At 38.9% G+C, this 18,310-nt stretch overlaps 1 protein-coding gene across 5 annotated transcripts in view; it reads right to left on the reverse strand.

Annotated features, from left to right (window-relative positions):
* PARD3B (par-3 family cell polarity regulator beta) overlaps positions 1-18,310 on the reverse strand; it is a 413,399-nt gene that overhangs the window by 255,121 nt on the left and 139,968 nt on the right. For all 5 annotated transcript variants that reach the window (XM_055812187.1, XM_055812185.1, XM_055812186.1 and 2 more), the window contains exon 4: positions 15,754-15,863. In XM_055812187.1, coding sequence (XP_055668162.1) covers positions 15,754-15,863 — 110 coding nt within the window. The remainder of the gene's footprint in view (positions 1-15,753; positions 15,864-18,310) is intronic.

Below are 18,310 nucleotides of genomic sequence, written 5' to 3' on the forward strand. Positions count from 1 at the left end.
CCCAACTTCTAGAATACATCTCTGCCGCAGTTCACCCCTCCCAAACTGTAAAACCACCTTCTTCAGATTCCCTCATTTTTACAGTTCTGTTATTTTTTCTGGGTACCTCGGAGGGCCAAGGTCAGTGAAGACCATGCTTGTGACAGCAAGTGAAGAACGTGACAAATGCATGAAGGAGTGCCAAGTTCAGTATATCCATGTACTTTAAGACGTTTCTGAGCTAAGGCATGTGAAATAAGGTTGATTTAAACACTAGCATTTCCCTAACTTACAATTTCCTTGATTTTAAGAAATGTGTTGACAGAAAATTTGAGCGACCTTAATAGTAAGTTGACACAGTTTTTATGTATGTGAATTATTTAAGCTTTAAAACTTCAGTACAATATGCTTAGATATGAAGCACAGTGCAGTTTTATTTACCAGCTAAATATTTCAAATAATATTACTTATGAATAAGCCCAACATGAATTATCCAGGTCTGACTATAATTAGAAATACCCCTCAACCAGAAATGCTGGAAGACCAGCAGCATACTGGGCGTAAGTCGGTGGGTTGTATTTTGTACATTTTTTTTCTGTCTGACTCAAAGAAAACAAGATTACCTATGCCAAGTTCACTGAAATTTATTATTTAGAAAAGCAATTTTATAAATATTTTTTACAATGAAGTTTCTTATGGCATCACATACAAAAGCTTTTGCTGAAGACTTTTTAACTGCATTATAAAAATCCAAAGCACTGCAACCTGCTAGACTTTGCTTGCATCTTTCTTATATTAAGTACTACTAATCTGCATATTTAATGGCTCCACATCACTGTAATGTGTTCTAGGTAATCAAAAGTAAAGACATTATCTTTTCTTCCAGAAAGAAAAGTTAGAAATAAATAGCTTCAATGAGTTACTTTGTGAAGGAAAGAACAAGGTAGACTTTCTAAAGAAAGGTCTCTCGTTCAGAGATAAGCTTTACCAAATTCAAAAGCTACCAAAGGAAGCATTCACTGCTTTCTTCTGAAAATGAGCTTAATAGTCTAGGACCCCAGAAAGCTGGTACATCCTGCAGGCACAAGCAATACATCCTAGACAAAAGTAGCTCCCAGTAGAAGAGATCATGGAGGGAATGGCATTTTTTCAAGTATCTTTGCATAATCTCATGCGGGGCTTTAAACTTCAACAAAAAAGCACACTGAATCAGGCTTAATATTTTAATAAGTAGTACTGGATACATGAAAAAAACCTGGTGGAATAACATGAGAATACTGATCTGCATTGCTCAGCCAACGCACTGCTGCATTTTAAGCTACTCAGAGCTTCCCCAGTACACGTTCACCCCTGTACAATGGTAATGGCGCGATCAAGCCTGGAGATCACAAATACAGGGGCCTGGGGAGCTGAACTCCAACTCAAAACCCAGTCTGTGCAGCTCATTTCCCTCAAGCATGAACTGCCTACAGCACAGTGTTGCGAGCACAAAAGGAGTCCAGGTTCTAAAAGGAACAGAGATGAGGCTTTTCAATCTGATGTAACCTCTCTCAGCAAATAACCCTTTCCTGTTTAAATGGTTATAAAATTTCAATAGCAACAAGTTTAGTTAGCAAACCTTCACTTGAACTTAAATGGAAGCCCAAGCAGAACAGCTTCAGGGACAGTTACACTTGATCTGGCCTGAAAATTTGTTTCCTTTGTGCAAGAATCCCCATGGTTGTATCCAATTCCAACAGCTACAAGCACCATCAAGTCTGGAAAACACATCGGTAAGGATCCATAAGAATCCAAGGACCTGAATGCAAGCCAAAATAAAGTTTGAACAGGGTTTTTTTCTATATTTTTTTTCTCAAGCTTGAGCTGCCTTACATCTTTGCAACAATCAAACAGGAACTGTTTATCATATGAAAGCAAATATTATTTCTGTTGTTATGGCTATTTGGACATCCGATAGCCTCAGGCAACCCAAAGGGGCCCTAACAATAACAGCTCAACATAAAAGTCAAAGGGCAGATACCTTTGAAGTGAGAGATGACACAGAAACAGTAGTAGACCTTGAAGTTTGGCCTGATGGAAAGAACCTGAACACTTCAGAGTATATTTCATCCATCCTCACAGCCCCTCTTGAAGGCAGAACAGGCACATTTGATCACTGATGGTGATGTAAATGCCAGAAAAACTAACAGCAAAACACTCTTCTCACAAGCCCCTCCTCTAAGGAAAAGGCAAAGGCAGTTCAGAGGAGTTTAGCGCTCTGGCAAATAGCACTGGGGAATGATTTTTGTCAGGTTCTCAACCGGCCTGCAGAGAGGGCAGAAACTGTTAATATTCTGTGAACTAATTATTTTTTAACATAATTATCTGGTAAACATGAGCGACAACTTCTGCCAAAGAAAGCATTAGCTGTCTCTGTTAAAATGATCCTTTGACTCTTAGGCTGAACAGGCACAGAAGTTTTAAGATGCCAGTATGTCAAGACTACTGCTCATGAGCCTGTTCAAACTAGTAGAAAAGACAACACTGGATTTCCAGTTCTGCATTTGGATCGATTTTTAGAGCCCTACAACACAATTCAGGACACAGTTGAGGTACTAGCTTGAAAATAAATGCTGGGATCTATGAGCAAATAGTTCCAAGTTGGATTAACAACAGGACTGGAAGCCCACAGGTCTCCTGGGTATTACACTCTGCAGTGGTGGTGATACTTCTTGGCCCAGGAAAAAAGGCAATGGCAATTACCTTTCTGCTGGGAAAGAGGAATACAAGCCACCACTGCACTGGTAAGACTGCGATCTCAGGGAAGGACTTCATTCTGTCACTTAGGAGAAATCACCTGCAATCGCTGCTTCTCACCAGTAAGGAGAGGTGCATAAATATGGACAAAAGACTTCTATAGGGGTATAAAAACATAGTACATGTTTTCAAATCTGGTCTAGGGACAAAGACTTCTCATTCCCCTTTTAAATGAAGATTAATAGTAACTGTGCACCCAAGAACTGTAATAGTGAGACCATATTTGCTGGTGGTGTTTTTTTATTTTATTGCTGCAGCCAGTGGCTTTAATCTGTGACCAACAGCCCTCTAAATTCCTAGCCTACTTTTAGAACTTCATAAAAAGTAACTGTGACGATCTAGATTACTGTCTTCACTGGAAAATTTTTGGGAGCCCATAAATCCAAAAAAGTGAAGTTATAAATCATACTTCAGATTATAAAGTGGTTGGCATTTCTAACACCAGCAGAGACAATGGCTTCTTTTTTTGTTAGTGAAAAGGACAGAAAATTCATAGGGTTTTTGTTTTTCATAGAGATAAAACTGAAATGTACCAAGGACTGCTGCTGTTTTTCCTCCTGGATTCACTTCAGATTTATTTATAGCAGGGGTATCTGCAAATGTCACAATTGAGCTAGTGACTTTTAGTTTCTTGGTTTAATAACTATGGTAGATATAGCACATGTTCTGCTTCTGCCCCTCTCTGAAAATAAACAAAACTAATCAGGTCTAAAAACTAGTTTATATCTCACTGTTCATAGCAAATAGAAAGAGCTGGGCACAGATAACCTAATTTTCACCTGTTTCTGCTTGCTGCATATACACTAACTCAATTTAGATTGATCAGCTAATGTTTGCAGACTTACTACAGTGGCACAAGGGTACTACATCCATTCAGCTTATTTTTAAAAAAAGACAAACCAAGATGAAATGTTGTTTGTGCTCCTTTTTAATTTTATTTTAGCTCTTTGTTTATCTCTTCACTTCAAAGCACTTCCAGTATGAGGCAGTTTCAGTGTGACAACTTTGTAAAATTAAAATAGAAAAAATGTGCCAGCATCAATCTGCTTTACATTGGAAAGCACAACAGCCTTGAGACAGAAATGACGACTTATGAGAGCAAGCTATAATGAAGCCAGAAGTGCAAGCTGCAGCAGGAAAAATATATTAGACTGGAGGCTGAACACTCCTGACACTATTTTTCTTCCTCAACGGGAGCCTCCTGTTCCCCAGTTGCAGTGTACAGTCAAGTCTGTCTCCAAAAGCAAGGGAAAATTATCAGTATGACTCCCCACAATTCTGTTGGCTGGCATTTCTTATTTGGCTTGAAGCTGCTTAAGGTCCAAATTAAAAAAAATACAGTGCCGAATACAGCTGAGTCTACAAAAGACTTGCCCTGCCTGCAGCCTACCATGGGCTGGACAGAAGGAGGGGAGCCACCCTGGCAGCGGGACCCCGCAGGGTGATCCCTGCCAGCCCAGTGGCACTGGAGCCACCTGCCTGGCCACCAGCCCGGAGGGCCACCCATGGCACAGTCCTGCAGACCGGGAGCAGAGGCTGGCCAGCAGCTGAAAAGCCATGAGGCTGTCAGAAGGGCCCCGGGTGTCAGGGCCAGCCTGCCTCCAGGAACCCTGGGTCCCAGCAGGAACAGGGCAGGGGGTGCAGGGGCAAGGAGGACTCCCTGTGGCAGGGGAAATGGCCCAATGGCCAGGAAGACTCCGAGCCTACAAACTGGCTCCCCATTCCCCAATTCAAAAAAGCCCAAATCTCATGGCAGGACAAGCATGTAACTAAATATGGTCCTATTTAAGAGGGAGGTTAGAGAGGGTGAAGGGTCTGATCCCAGCAGCATCAGTAAGACTCGGTGGTAGGTGCCCAGGTAGCTGAGCCCTTCTCAGATTTCAACGCTGCTGGAAAATAAATTTTACTCTCTAGTGAGTTGTGTTCTCAGACTCCTTTGCACAGACAACCTTTCATTGTCTGTGAATTCTAGTATATTTCCCATTCTTTTCACAACAACCTGAGGCAATCTCAATTCTCTTAAAACACGTTGTTAGCAAAGGGCACCACACAAACATATATGCTATATATGCCAACAAGCAGGTAGCATTACTTTGTAATGCTTTCTCACTATAAACAGTTTATGGTAGGCTCAAAGCAGAAACATTTTTCTGTCTTCTGCTTTAATTTTTACTTTTTTTCCCCTTAAGAGCTGGTGAGTGCTAAGGAACTTGCTTTCCAACTTTAATTTGTACCATTTTACTTAATACACATTTATCAAAAGCCTAGATTGATGATTTCAACTACTTTAAAAGTGTAATAAACCAGTTATAAATTGTATATATCAAAGAGTATTTTCTCATTTGATTCTTGCAGTGCAAGCTAAACAGAGCTGCCAACCAGCCCTAAAAGCGCACACTTAGTTGTTACAGAATGAAATACTAGCAGCAGTGGAACAGAAAGCTAGACCTGAAGTAATCTTACTAACTAAATAAATAAAAAAAAGAAGTATTTGTGGTAGTCATGATCATAATCACATGAATATATAATAATAAGTAACAAATTCTAAATATTGAATCATTTGAACAAAAATTATATCACTATAAACCTAGAATCTGCATGTTAGACCTGTACTTAATAGGTAACTGGCATCAAACAGTATAGAAAAGTAATTTTAACAGAACTAACATCAATAATTTCATGTTTTATACACTTGTACAGTATTATAAATACATATAATTGGCAGCAGATTAATTTCCCAAAAGTGTTATAATCTGTTGGCATAGTGCCATACTTAAAAAAAATTATTTATGAGTGCATGCATCTGATTCTAATGAACTAACTTCACCTGGTAATATCAGTGTTTCCATGATTGATGACATTAACACAATAGCATCATCAACGTGCCTCTCAAAACAGCCATTTGAAAGTGACAAGTACACATAAAATAGACATTGAAAGGTAAAAAGGCAGAAAATCACAGCTGGGCATTAAGCAGTCATTTTGTTCAGTGTTTTGTAAACCCAAGGATAGCTTTCTTGTTATTAACACTGTAATCCCCAACCTAAAAGTACTTCTACTGTTGACAATTTCTTGCTATGTTCTGATGCGCTTAAAGAGAAAAACAATACTCAAAAGAGAATCTCTGATGTATAACTAGACTAGCAATTTCACCATTAGTCAAGTACTTAAGAGTATCCACCTTGAAGGATTCTGGCTAGGAATGTTTGGATCTACCCAAGGACAGTGATCCAGACAACCCCCCTTCTCTCCTGCATGACAGGATGGAGCATTTTCCCGTGCTTAACCACAGGAAATCAAGGATGGACAGGATGGCCTGAAGGCTGAAGTGAAACCAACTTCTTTTATCCCAAGAGTTAATTCTGCTATTTAGAAGTTCACAGGGTAATTTCTATATAATAAAAGTACTGTGTAAAAACTCTTCTAGCCCATTATGACTCTTTCTACTCCTCTGAGCCTCCCCGGCAGGAGCTCAAGGGAGACTTGTAATATAAGCTTAATATAGTCTTTTGCATTTTGTCCACAAGGAGCAAAACTTTCTGATTCTAACTGTTCCTACCACTATATTGCAGATCACTTCAGTCATCAGTATTTTCAGGGTAACTTTTGTAGACTATTCTTCCCTCAGATATACACCATAACTGAACTCATGCTCTCAAATGGAAATCTTAAAGCATCCAAGGTGGCAGGTACTGGGCATAAAGAAAAGGTGGATGCACTTAGCTGCATAGCGTATGTTAGCCACACTGGTCTCATAGCTGGTCTTTGGGTCACAAAATTTTCACCAATACTGTTAATTAAGAAAAAGCACATCTTTGCAGAAGCACACATGTCGCAGCACTCTCCAAACTATCAAGCTGCAACAAGGTCTTTTACCATCTCATACCAGTCCTGCTGCCTTCTCCTCTCTTGCCTCATCCAGGGCGTGTGTTCCCTCTTCTCTTGCTTCTTCCTCCCTCTGCTCTCTCTTCATTGGCTCTCAACCATTTCACTTAACCAGCCACAGCTGTGCCTTATCTACATCGGCCAACCCACCGCCCCTGAAGCCAACCCACCGCCCCTGAAGCCAACCCACAGTTGTATATTATTAATGCTAATTAACCCAGCTTCATTCCTCTAAACACACAGAAACATCTGATGCCTAGGCAGCTATGATGGGTGCCTCACAGATCTGAGGAAAACATTCCTATGTTCTTTTAAACCAAAAATACAGTTAAGACACTAATTCTTTGGCTAAATAAGAGTATCACTACAGGAACTTCTGAGAAACAAACAGATTCATCACCAAGAACTGCAGCATTTCACAGACTTTATTTGTAAGATGAAACATCCATACTTTGGCTACTTTAAAAAAATAAATAAATAAATTGAAGGGGATATCTTTCTTCCTGATGATAAATAGATTTTTTTCTTCTTCTTTGTGACTTAAAATCCATTTGATCTGTGGATTTTTGTTCCCTGGCCTCTCCTCCTCTTAACATGCTTGCAACTTCTCATAGAAGTGTTTTATAAAATTCCCCTTGGAATATGCCTCTTCTGTATCAGAAACAGAATTCATTTGGACTCTTACAGAAAGTGTCAAAAGATGAGGTGATGAAGAATAACTGTCCCTTGCTCAGTAGTGCTGCTTACAGAACTTACTTTACCTCAAAATATATTTGTTTGATTCCCATTCTGCTGCTTGAAGGACAGAAAGATTTATGCAGATCATTACAGAAAGGGAGGTGTGGGGGTGGAAGTTAACTCCAGGTGTGAGGACCCTTCATCACATTTCTTAGACTGACATGAGGCCAGCTGAAAAGAAGGGGTTTCTTTTTGTTTCTTTAAAACTGGCAGATACGCCATGGAATTGATTGTACTCTATAACTGCCAAAAAGCAGAAGAAAGGAAATGGGAGAAGGCCGATTTATCTCCACAGGTGTTAAATGTATAATCATCTCAGATGCACCACTATTAGGTCCAAGTTCATGTGACTCTAAGCCAGCTGCTAAGTAGACAGCAGAGTGAATGCCAACATGGAGAGTAATTCTGCTAACTCTAAGATACCGTGATATGTCCTCAGCCCAGTCACGTTACATGGTGCAGTTCAAATACAGTAATGATGGTAATATGAGCATCCCTTGGGACTGATGCAAAGAAACTGTTTTACTTGAATTGTAAAGAGGAGATTGAGAATCCGTATGTTCTAATTGAAACCTACATTAAACCATGGGTTAAACCAAGATGAATTAAAAGCAAAACTTACTGTTTCCAGTACTTTAAAAATAGAAAAATAATTTAAAAAAAGCACAAGCCACTACTCAATTTGATTGTCAAGAAAAAAATATCAAAAATCTTATGGAAGTAACTGTTCCTAAAAGACCTCTTGTGGGGGCCAAAGCTTTTAGTTTGTTGTGTTGTTTTTCTTTGTTATAATACTGTTTGGGATGTATAAAAATCTGAACTGACAAATATGCTTCTTCACAATCTGAAATACATCATAAGAATAACTCTGCCAGATCAGATCACAAGTATGGCCATCCTTGGGTGCTCAGGACCAGAATAACAGGGTGACTCACAAACAATGATTATCCCTCATAGTACAGACAGTGACAACAATTTGCTCTTGCACCAACTCAGTTGTTCTAGAGTCTAATCACTTCCTTTTTAACTGAAGATTTAGTTATTTACTAAATTGTTTATTTATTAGATTTTATTTAAAGGTATTTCAGCGAAGTTCTGCTGCCTGCGTTATGACAAAAGGTCATATTAGACTGACAGACGAGAAGAAGCCATTGCAATTACTGACAAAAATCAAAGCTGAGATGTTTGTTGTGTGAGATTCAAGATTTTGAATCACCCTTAACCATTTTAGTCTATATTCACAGTGGTCTCACTTTATTATTCGTAACTACATGCCAAAGACCGGCAACACCACAAGCACATAGTACACAGAAGCACTAAAATATTCCTCCCTTCATTCCAGTTGTCATTGTATGAAAATGCTTCATTGGTATGGAGTAAATCAGGACCTGCTGCTATAAAAGAAAAACTGAATGTGCACATTTCAAAGAGTGCTATGTTATTATCACAACTCAAAAACCCATAAATTCAGATTAGCCAAGACACCAGCTACACAGGACAACAAATCCCCAAGATAAGGTGTCTCCAATGGGATGGGTTAATTTAGTCTTTAAGGGGCTTCTCCTAAAAAAACCAAACCAAAAAAAACCCCAACAACAAAAAAGCAACCCCACCGATCACACCTCCTTTGGGTGTGAATAACTGTCAATCCTGTAAGAGAAACAAAGCTACAGATCTCCCTTTCAGGGACACAGAAATATTAACCAGAACAAGAGCAGTCTCATACATCAATGCACTGCAAGACGATATATTAAAAAAAAAAAAAAAAAAAAAAAAGGCCGAGATGAGTTTTTTCCTAATGTCACAACAATATTTGGGTCTAAGTAAGTACCAAATATTTCTGCCATTATTCCCCGTTGTCCACTGGATTGCAATGTTTATGGGAAATGCTATTTATTTAGTAGTAAGCACTTCAGTAGGACACTGAGAACTGATTTTGTTTTAGCTAAAGGTTTCTAGAGCTTGACAGTAAATGATATGCATGAGCCATGTTGACTGCCATCTTCCACTTTTGACTGTCATCTTCCACTTTTGACTGTCAGACATACGAGTAACTCGCTAACGTTTCGTTCCAATTTCAGTGCCATGAGCCTGTTGCGTAAGCTGCCTGCTAAAAGCTACTCCAGATGGTATACGGTATTTTGTAGGACCCAAAAGATGTGTCAACAGCATTGAAAGCATGACCTTTTTTACTTTTTTTTTGTCAGCAGTTCTTATTTCCACCCTACAATTTTTCCACATTCTTTGTAAGATAGGCCACATGGGAAAAAGAAAGAGTTTAAGTCTCTCAGCCATCTTCCATCACCTGCAATCACATCTACCTCACTACACAAAGGAGGAAGGTTTATAAACAATCAGATGTCTTCAAAATGACAGCCAAGCCCCAAAACTTCTTTTGAAGAGGAAACTAAACCCAGCCCCCTACTAACATAAGTTCCAAGAATGATGGAGAACTTTGATGGTTTTCATAACAGATACTTTTTCTCATGAATAGCCAGTAGAAAGCCTGCACTCCTCTCACTGGAAACAGGCTTTAGAAAAAATAATTTCTTTTAGCAACTGTTCCATTTTTACTGGTAATTTATAACTATTATTACCATCACGGAACATTCACTATTAGCTCTTACTGAAATAAATCACAAAACATCTACTTGTCCTTCTCAAAAATGTGTAAATTACATCCACTACTCATCTTAACCAATGCACTTTTTCTGAAAAGTAGGCTGTGCAAGGAACACAAAGAGGGATCCCCCACTCCACCTCCCGCCCTGTACCTCTTTGTACCCTCAAAAGAGGAAATTACCAGAGGGCACTTCTGCCCTTCTTCAGATAATCAATTCAGTATTCTGAAGTATTACAAATATTTCATTTACACTTCTTAGTTTTTCCCCTACAATATAAAGCAATTTCTTTCTGACACAGAATGCCACAGCACAAGGAAAGGGGAAGGAAAAAAAAAAAAAAAGCAAAAAGCAGTGCAGGGTTGAAAAGCAACAGAAAGAATCAAGAAGGAATGGCTTTTGTTAATTTGACAGCCCTCAGCTAGCTGCATCATTGGATTTATAAAAGGTTCTTTAAAAGCAGCAGTTTTTCATGGTGTAAGACTGCCACACAGCTCTGGTTCCTGCAGTGCCTCAAACCAACAACTTCAAAACTAACTCACTGCAGATGTCCCTATGATCATCTAATCAGACATCAAAAGCAATACACTGACATGCTCCTGCACTCATTAGGAGTGTTCTATATATGTTCCACAGTGTAAACAGACACACAGTAGTTGTTTTAAAAGTGGATTCACCCACATCAGAATCCCCTTCTAAAAAACTCAAACTGTTTGGAACTCCCCACCTGAATGACAGAAGATTCTTTTAAATCTCCCCAGATTTTCTGTACAGTTCCACACAGAAGTATTTCAAGAGCGAGAGCTAAATAGGAAAACTTTTACTATAAAAAGATAAACACCTTCCAGAATTTAAATACCTTGCCTTTCTGAATGACAGTCCGAGACCACTCCACCTCAGGGGAGCAGTCTTGCCTCTTCCCTGCAACACACATTGTAACATCCAAGATGTGTTTTCATCTCTACTTTATTTGTTGTCTAATCATTATATGCCAAGAAGCACTGTATTTAAAGCATTAGAAGTGCACCATCCTTCCGGCACTGCTAGTTCCTGAAGAATTACTGCATTTCTCCCAATATCTGGTGTCCTTCTCATAGCCCACCTCCTAGAAAGAGAACTTTTAAGAAAGTGGCAACAAGACTTTTTTTAGCAGGGTCTATTGCGATACGCTAAGGGGTAATGGTTTTAAACTAAAAAAGGGTAGATTCAGACTAGATACAAGGAAATAAATTTTTACCATGAGGGTGGTCAAAGATTGGAACAGGTGGCCCAGAGAGATATTTCGCTGCCCCATGCCTGGAAACATTCAAGGGCAGGTTGCATGGGGCTTTGAGCAACCTGATCTAGTTGAAGATGTCCCTGCTTATTGTAAAAGGGTTGGATTAGATGACCTTTAAAAGGTCCCTCCCAACCCAAACCATTCTATGATTCTATGGCATAACTATGGGCGAACTTCATCTTGAAATTCTAACCCATGCAAAAGGACCAGAAACTAAAACTATCTGACCTAGTCAGGGTGAGTAAACATACTGGACAAAAATTCCAACTTCTAAAATCATCCAGACAATACAACTCTCATAGTAGTGCAGTCTCCTAGCTTAAGCCTTGGTGGAAACCTGCTGGATCAGCCCAAGTTATAGACTCTACAGAATCATTCCATCACTGTGTCAAAAATTACTTTTCCTGCCCTGCTTTTAAGTAGCCTATTAAAGGAAGTAATATTTCTGCCTTTATCTTACAATACTCATGCATTTTGAAATCTACTGATTTGAAATACTACTGATAATCTTAAAGCAAAGCTCTGATTGTAGTATATTTTTATGTTTACTTATGTACACAAAATAGTATCTAAAAGGGACAAATCATGGTGCTGCATCCTTACACACACTCACGTTATGCTAATCTGCAGGCACTAAATCAGAAAGGCTAATACGTTACAAACACAATTAACAGCCAGAAGAACCAGAGGAGGTTTCATCCCTTTTTAACAAGGGCTTGAAACATAAAAGTGCTCTGATTATATATTAACCTTATCTGAAATTGCAAACTATATGTCCACAATGCATAAAATACAGTCAATTTCAAGTCACATCTAGGTAAAATCTGAAGCTGTACTGAGCCACTGGAGCAGCTCTTCCATTGATCCAGCATCTCATTGTATCTTTAAATATGGATAAATGCAATTTAATCAGCCATTCCCATTGATTAAGTCCAAGTTAACCTAAGTGTTTATCCAGGAAACATGCAACTATGAAAGAAAAGAAGAGAAAGTCATGCAGAACATAGCATCCCCATAATAATCAGCAAGTTAACAAAAAGGGGTGAAACCTTAGTCCCACCAGAATTAATGCAAAACTCCCAACAACTTAAACAGGACCACAATCCTCCATCCAAAACGCATGACAGACCAAGTCTTAAGATAGTAGGGAAGTCTGTCCCTGGGCAAAAAGAGAGAGAAGCAAGAAGTAAAGTTCAGATGTTTTATGTACACCTTAACAATTGCTACCTGGATGAACTGGACTGAGCAAAAGGAGCAAAATGTATTCTGCTCCCTAGAAAGTTCAAAAAATCTAAACCAACAGAACCTCACAATTCAGACTTTCTGCCCTACTGCATGTCATCTTTATCAGAGTGGAGCTTGGGTAGAGGGATCCAGCTAGGAACTTCTGAACTAATGCAGATAACCTGAAATTGTAGCTCCTCTCACTAAGCTGGGGATAAGTGTTGAGCAAGTGTTACGTGGCCAAAGAAGGCTTCCTCCTTCTAAAAGGCTTCGACCACCTCAATCGAACAGCATGGCCTCGCTCCAGGAGAGATCCCCAGCTGAAGGCTTCGTGCCCATTACTAACCCCACTTTCTGAAGCGAGGCCATTCACAGCCAGAAAGCAGCTAGACCGGTACTTGGCTATTGCTGTAGCAAAGCCACAGCCACCAAGTTTTTCAGAGATGTGCATTAAACTATTTACGCTTCACTGAGGTTCTCTCTGAAGGGCTAGAGAGGGAAGCTTCCATTTCTGGCCAAGGCTCTGTGATTATAACTAGACAGAAGAGCTTAACAGTTGCCTTCATAAACTAACAAATTTGCTAACAAATACCTTTTCTTCAATAACAAATTCAGATGTTTGTTATCCCTATTTTTCCCTGAATTTTTCAGTGGCAGCTATCACGACAAGGAAGGAGAGGTTTGGATGAAAACAGAAACTCAAATTTTGTACCATCTGTTAAATGACTTCCAGTCTGAGAGAACAGATGCTGGACTTCAGTATCAGTTTTTGATTGATCTAGAAGTATTTTGTTAACTGAGGCTAAAACTACAGCTAAGACAAAATAAGTGTCAGAGAAAATATGAAATAGCTCAAATTCTCAAACTACCTGGTCACTCCAAAAAGATGTTGTAGTTTTGGTAATTATCGTATGGCATGAAAACAATAAATCTTCTTTTGAACGAATAGGACATCATCTTAAAAACAGAATATATGCTTAGATTCTATAAATACTGTGAACAACTCAAATGGTCCATCAGGTTCATCCGGTTCACCTGAACTGGCTAGTAATGTTCTTTTCTTATATTACTGCATGTTTCCTGTTTTATTTTATGCATTACTTACTGCATGTCTGTCCTGCACTCTCCTAGAGTCAAATCAGTGCTGTCTTCAGAGATTTATATGATAATCACCTCTCAAAGATCTGATCAACTACTGGTGTATCAGTACATACTGTATAAGACAGTACACAGTCTAACTAAAGAGTATTTCTACACAGTCAAACTGCCAGTTCTACACGTGCCAAACACCAAAATGCCAGAAGTGCCAAAACAATTAAACTAATTATGGAAGTCAGTTTCAATTACAAAATGACTGCTAAGATAATTGTGGCATAAATACAGAGACTTAATTTTTACTATGTGCATGGAAAATTGTTTCATCTACCAGCAGCACTGTTTTTTCTTACTCGCATGTGACTACAAGGAAGCAGTTTAATGTGAAAGAAATGTGTTTGTGACAAGAGGAAATGCAGTATTTCTTTTAAATTTCCAGTAGCAACATACAGAACAAATTAATTTTCTCTAAACATTGCTTTAAGACTTGCGTGAACGAGCACAGATATATTCGAAATGCAGTGCTCAGTTGTTTGTGCCATGTTTTTTCATTTGTCAGATATTGATTCTTCCCTGTGTTTTAAAACAATCTGTACCTAATTTAACCTATGTTATTTAAGCTTTCTATGCTTCCCAAAACATTATGCCAAAGCATATTTCAGTACGATTGATGAGAGTTTTAGAAATGGTAGTGTTGCAAAAATAAGAACTGGTGTAATGTATCTTGCTGTAACAGATTTTCACTTTAACAATAAAAACTTTCAACCTTCTGGGCCTTCCCCTCCTTGCATGACATTTAAAAAAATCTGACAGCCTTCTCCACTGTTATCTGTCCAGCTTTAACTGTTACCCCTACAGCTGACAGAGGGATGCTCTGTATTTTAGGCATAGAGAATTCCTTTAAGCCTAGAGGTTTTCTTGTGTACTGATGCAAGTCAGTGAAGCATGGTGAGGTTTTAGCCTCCAAGTATAACTGCAGTCCTCATATAATGGCATAAAACACACGTCACTGCTAATATTATATTTTAAAAACAAACAAACAAACAAACTCCAAGAAAACAAAAACCTATCTCTCTGTCCTTGATGGTCAAAAGTAAAGCATTCCAAATATGTCCTGAAATGCAACAAATTTCACCAATTCTTCCATATTATTGTTTTTTTCAATTTTCATGGTTATAAAATACCAGACAGTTCAGCATTACATACTGACATTTTACACATTTCTTAACTTTGCAAAGGCAGTAAGGTCTGCACTGTTAACCAAGAATTCTTCTTTATATTTTCATTTATCAGACCAAGTCAGTATTTCATTTATACATAACTGCTCACAGCAAGCATCAAGAAAAACCTCTCAGCTCAAACAGGTCTGACAGATGATGGAAGACTTTCAAAGTTCATCTCCCTGTAACACCATAATGTACTTGGAGAGTTACTAGCACTTTTAAAATTGCAAATAATACAAGACATTGTAAAATAAGATGCACACACATTTGGCCATGCAAAGAGAAACAATGAACAGTCAACTAAAATCCTGTGTTGGCCTTCAGAATCAGAGTTAAGATCAAGACCCACAGAACATCATTTATATGCAAGTCATCTGACTTTCTATTTGCTTCCAGTTAAGTTCATGTGAAAGAAGTATGGCCTTAAATACATCACCTTCAGCTGAAAAGGTCCCTACCTCCAGCATGTGCTGCTGAACGCCAGTTCTTTCTTCCTGCTCTCTAATGTGCCAATACAGCCATTTGTGGAATCTTGTTATAAACTAGTTGTGATCTAGGCTGAAACATCGCCCTTGCACTAAACAAAGATGTTGGGAGTTTGAGTGGTTTTTGTTTTGAAATGAAAGAGCAATAGATTGGTTTAAACAACCGGGGACAGTGAATTGCAACACTGTATAGGGAAGCTAAAGGGGAAAATGTGTAAATTTCAAACAGGTGCAACTGCACCATCATTTAAGCCAGCATTCATTTGGCATAAAGTTGTGCAGAAGCAGACCCACCTGAGCTTTCTAGGTAAACATCAGGTCTATGAAAAAGCTCTGTTCTGCTTGATACACTCATGTATCCCAGCTGACATTCAGAGATTCTAAAGAATTTAATCTTTTTATAAGTAGGCGAGCTACATGATACCTACTGCCACAACACGCTTGAGACTGTGGTCACTGGGATGAGAAGCACTTCGGTGGAAGTCAGTAGGTGGGCCCAAAGCTGGATCACTGCTCCTTCGTACTAGAAGTGGCGTGCCTAAGAGACAAAATAAAGAGTGATGGTTCAGTAGTGCTACAGGAACACAAGGTAAAGCTTCATGCAGCTTAACTAAGAGAGCCATACAGCACTCAAATATAAGTTTATCTGTGGCAATACCCACCTCGTAAGTTACTAGATATGATGGGGCTGTGCCATTTGGTATCAACTACGCTGAAGAAATGAGAACATTTTAAACTCTGCCATACAGACTTTCATTTGTGAGCTGCTAAATTAGGTTAAAAGTGCTGACAAACAGGAGAAAAGGCACCTTCTCAGAAAAACACAAATAGTTGCATGTATCTGTGACCACATGTACCACCAAGTTCTGACAGGGAAATCATACGCTTGATCTGAGTAGTAACTGTGAACACAGGAGGAACTAGACTGCTATTGTTAGCTTCTACAACTGGTAGTGGCTGCTTAATTAAACCAGAATGTGGTCTAAAGCCTTTCACTCCACACTAAGGACAGCTTTCATTGTGCTGTGCTGCATTAACCCACCAAACTGGGATCTCACCATCTCATACTCAGTTGTTCCTTACTTTCTCCTGGTGTATGTCCAAAAGCCATACTAAGCCCCTGCTTGCCTCTCCCATACCTATTATACAAGCCCACATTTAACCTGTATGAAATGTCACCATTTTGAATATGATGGCATGACCATAAATATACAGTCATCATTTTTATTTCCATAAGCTCACAAGATGCAATTATCCATCACCATTACTTCTGTGCCATCCCAACCTAAGGCATAGAAATGACAGATCAGGCACAGGCTTTTGGGTACAGAGGCAGCTGAAGGATAACTGGATAACTCCCTACAATAACTTCATTTAGGTTCTAACATGCCTTGGGCTGGCTCTGCAGAGACAGCCTAAATAAGGATATAAAGAGGAGAAGGGGAAGAGGTTTTATTCACCCCAGATCTGCCTCCCACTACCGAGTGCCAGGATTCCCAGGGGACAGACGTAGGCAGCTGCATTCGTTTCAGAGAAGCTGTAGACTAAACAGCTTCCTCTTGCAGGCATCTCCAATTAGAATCACCAGCTACTCACGTCTATTCACATGTTGTCTCGGAATAACCTCAAAGCAGCTTCTAGCAACACAGCCATCCAGTTAGCATAATATACTATAAAACACTCCCTGCAAAACTTCCAGGTGGGGCAAGAGAGAAAACAGCTTTAGTAATGTAAGAAAGGAACTTCTCACATTATCCAAAATGAAATTAAACAAAAATGATCCCCCCGCCCCCTTCCAAAATAATTTATCCATAGGTAAACAAAAAAAATGAGGCAAACACTGGTCTAAGATAATTTTTCAAATGTTGCGAGTGAAAATAACATTATAACTATCAGTTACAATATTAATTACATTGGCTGGGACTGACGGCAATCATAATTACTGGAGCTATAATAGAAGTTTGAACATGCAACGGTTTCCTCATTAGAATGGTGGTAACAAAGTTGGAGTGACTGTACCACATCCACTTTCAGGACAACTTTAATTACAGTTACCAGCACTTGATGTTGAGGAAAAACCAGAGAATCTAATGCTCTTACCCTTCCTCATAGTGAGCAACAGTTTCTATATGCAGGTTACCCCTTCTAATGTCCACTTATGCAGGGAATCAGTATAAAAAGCAAAAGTGAGATAAATTTGTGTCCTGGTATTGAGGGAATGATCAAAAAATCAAAGGTGAATGTTGCTTTTTGCTCCAAGCGATTATCATCTTGATACCAATTGCTATGCATGTTTTCACAAGGAGATTCTGAAGAAAGGAATTGGTCACCAAAATTTGTTCATTTTGTGTGATTTTTCCAAAGGTGTCAGTAGGTCAAAAGGAACCAAATCTCTCCACTCAAATATTCCTGTTCTTCACATGGTGCTAAAGAGAAATTTTTCTCTCCTCTAACCACATTTGATAAAGTGTATAAAAGCTAAATCCAAAAAGTGTTGGATTTACATTACTCCCTTCTTTAAAATAAATACTTAAAATATTTTTTCCATGTATGACCAAAGTGTTTCTGGTGACCCGTATCCAATTTTCAGTCTCTCTTCAATACAACAGTTCAAAAACAGATGCTGAGAAACTTTTGTATGATTCAGCATAATTTAGCCTCCAGCTCCTTTTGACATAAACAGCAACAGTACAGATGTTCTTGCTAAACTACTAGAAAGCTCTTTGCAGTGGCACCTTTTTTGTAAAACTTTCACAACTCAATGAGTCATACTCAAATTTCAAATTAAAACGTACTATTGCTTATACTCTTTAAGGCAATCAACCTAGCTTCTTTTCTCATTTTTGGCCTCCTTCCACAGCAGGAAATCAACAGTAACCCAAAGCGGGTAAAAAAAATTCCCCACAGTCAACTAAAGAGACCAAAGATAGGGACAAGTGGGGGTGGGGGAGTGGGAAACAGAAGATGGGAAACAACCTACCCAAA

This window comes from Falco peregrinus, chromosome 8 (assembly GCF_023634155.1).
Source record: "Falco peregrinus isolate bFalPer1 chromosome 8, bFalPer1.pri, whole genome shotgun sequence".
Taxonomy (NCBI): Eukaryota; Metazoa; Chordata; class Aves; order Falconiformes; family Falconidae; genus Falco; species Falco peregrinus.